General features: G+C 34.7%; 1 protein-coding gene across 1 annotated transcript; it reads left to right on the forward strand.

The window, feature by feature from the left end:
- Window positions 1-551: 551 nt before the first annotated feature.
- LOC107736460 (plectin-like) lies at window positions 552-1,480 on the forward strand. The gene is made up of 2 exons (XM_016547865.1): window positions 552-661; window positions 1,283-1,480. The coding sequence occupies exons 1-2, from the start codon at window positions 562-564 to the stop codon at window positions 1,417-1,419; spliced, it is 237 nt and encodes a 78-aa protein (XP_016403351.1). The 5' UTR covers window positions 552-561; the 3' UTR covers window positions 1,420-1,480.
- The last annotated feature ends 106 nt before the right edge of the window (window positions 1,481-1,586 follow it).

Below are 1,586 nucleotides of genomic sequence, written 5' to 3' on the forward strand. Positions count from 1 at the left end.
GGGATTTATGGAGCAGGTGGCCACTTTACCTGCGTCTCTGAACTCATTATGTCCCTCTACTATTAAGCAACTAGTATACTTATTTTATTCTGCAGTATTCAAATTCACTAACTCCAATGATTTAAAATGTTGTCATTGTGATTTCATTATATATTTTTTGGTAACATTATACAGTAAGGTTTCATTTGTTAACATGAACTAACAATGAAAAATACTTCTGAAGCATTTATTAATCTTTGTTAATTTCAACATTTAAACATGCATTATTAAAATAAAAAGTTGTATCTACCTGAGCCATCATGAACTAATAATGGAGCAAAGTTAACAAAGATGAATTAATACTGTAACAAATGTATCGCTCATTGTTAGTTGATGTTAGTTAATGCATTAACTAATCTTACATAATGAGACCTTATTGTAAAAGTTAAAAATTTTTATGCATTAGATTGCATTTGCAATTCATTTCTTCTTGAGTGTTCCAGTGATTTAAACGTTTGATGCTGCATTTCTTACACACTCACTTTTGTTACTCTTGATTTCACCAGGCCCAGGTTTATCGACATGGGGAAGGTGTACCGCCAGTCCAACCTGGAGAACCTGGAACAGGCTTTTTCAGTGGCAGAGCACGAACTTGGGGTCACACGACTGCTTGACCCAGAGGGTAATGTTAATACTATACTATAAATACTTAACAATTAGTAATGTTAAAGCTATACTATACTATAAATACTATAAGCTGATTTTGAAGAAAGTTATTCGATATTAACATCCAGTGTTGAAGCTAAATCCTGATTGAATGTATTAGTTCAGTCCCACAACACCGTAGGTTGATCTTTCATTGAGTTTTGGATCCCATGACCTTTGACATTTGAAAAGCGTCAAAAATATGTGCCTTTACATTAACACTACAGTGTTTATTATAAATGATTTATTCGTGCACATCATTACTTGTAATCTTTAATTAAAAACATTAACTTCAGAACTTCAGATCACAGAAATAAGCAAACGAAAACAATCTAACTAAACCAATCAGTTCCTGATGGACGAAATATGTTGTTGTTGTTTTTTTTTTTGTTTTTTTTTACCCATTCAAGATGCTATTTCACTTGGATATGCATCATAATGGAGAAGAAAAGATGATCACAGTTTCATGCCGACGAAAATCGAAATAGTTTGATTGAAATCTGCTTAAACAAATGACACACAAACAATCATATGTTTTCATTTAAACACAGTGAACAAAAAACGAATGCTTATTAAACTGCAATTCTTTCTGTTGCAGATGTGGATGTGCCTCATCCTGATGAGAAGTCCATCATCACCTATGTGTCCTCCCTTTACGACGCTATGCCACGTGTCCCAGACGTCCAGGACGGCGTCAAAGCCAATGTGAGCATTTCCCTCATCATTTCAAAATGACGTAATTCCCACTTAACGACCCAGTTCCAGACTTAGGCGGTCAGCACATAGTCCAGTTAATATGCCGTCGAACCAAATCTAATAAAACTATATGAATGAGGTTTCTTAAGGTTTCCTGCCTCTGAAAATTCCCACACTACTGCTGAATAGCATCAGTGTCCAGTCTC

This window comes from Sinocyclocheilus rhinocerous, unplaced genomic scaffold (assembly GCF_001515625.1).
Source record: "Sinocyclocheilus rhinocerous isolate Xijiao unplaced genomic scaffold, SAMN03320098_v1.1 C36714944, whole genome shotgun sequence".
NCBI classification, from domain to species: domain Eukaryota; kingdom Metazoa; phylum Chordata; class Actinopteri; order Cypriniformes; family Cyprinidae; genus Sinocyclocheilus; species Sinocyclocheilus rhinocerous.

Bases quoted from the DNA above. Each gene is read 5' to 3' on its own strand.
- LOC107736460 (XM_016547865.1), top strand. From the start codon at position 562: ATGGGGAAGGTGTACCGCCAGTCCAACCTGGAGAACCTGGAACAGGCT. The intron at 662-1,282 runs GTAATGTTAATA...TTTCTGTTGCAG, and splicing joins ACGACTGCTTGACCCAGAGG to ATGTGGATGTGCCTCATCCT.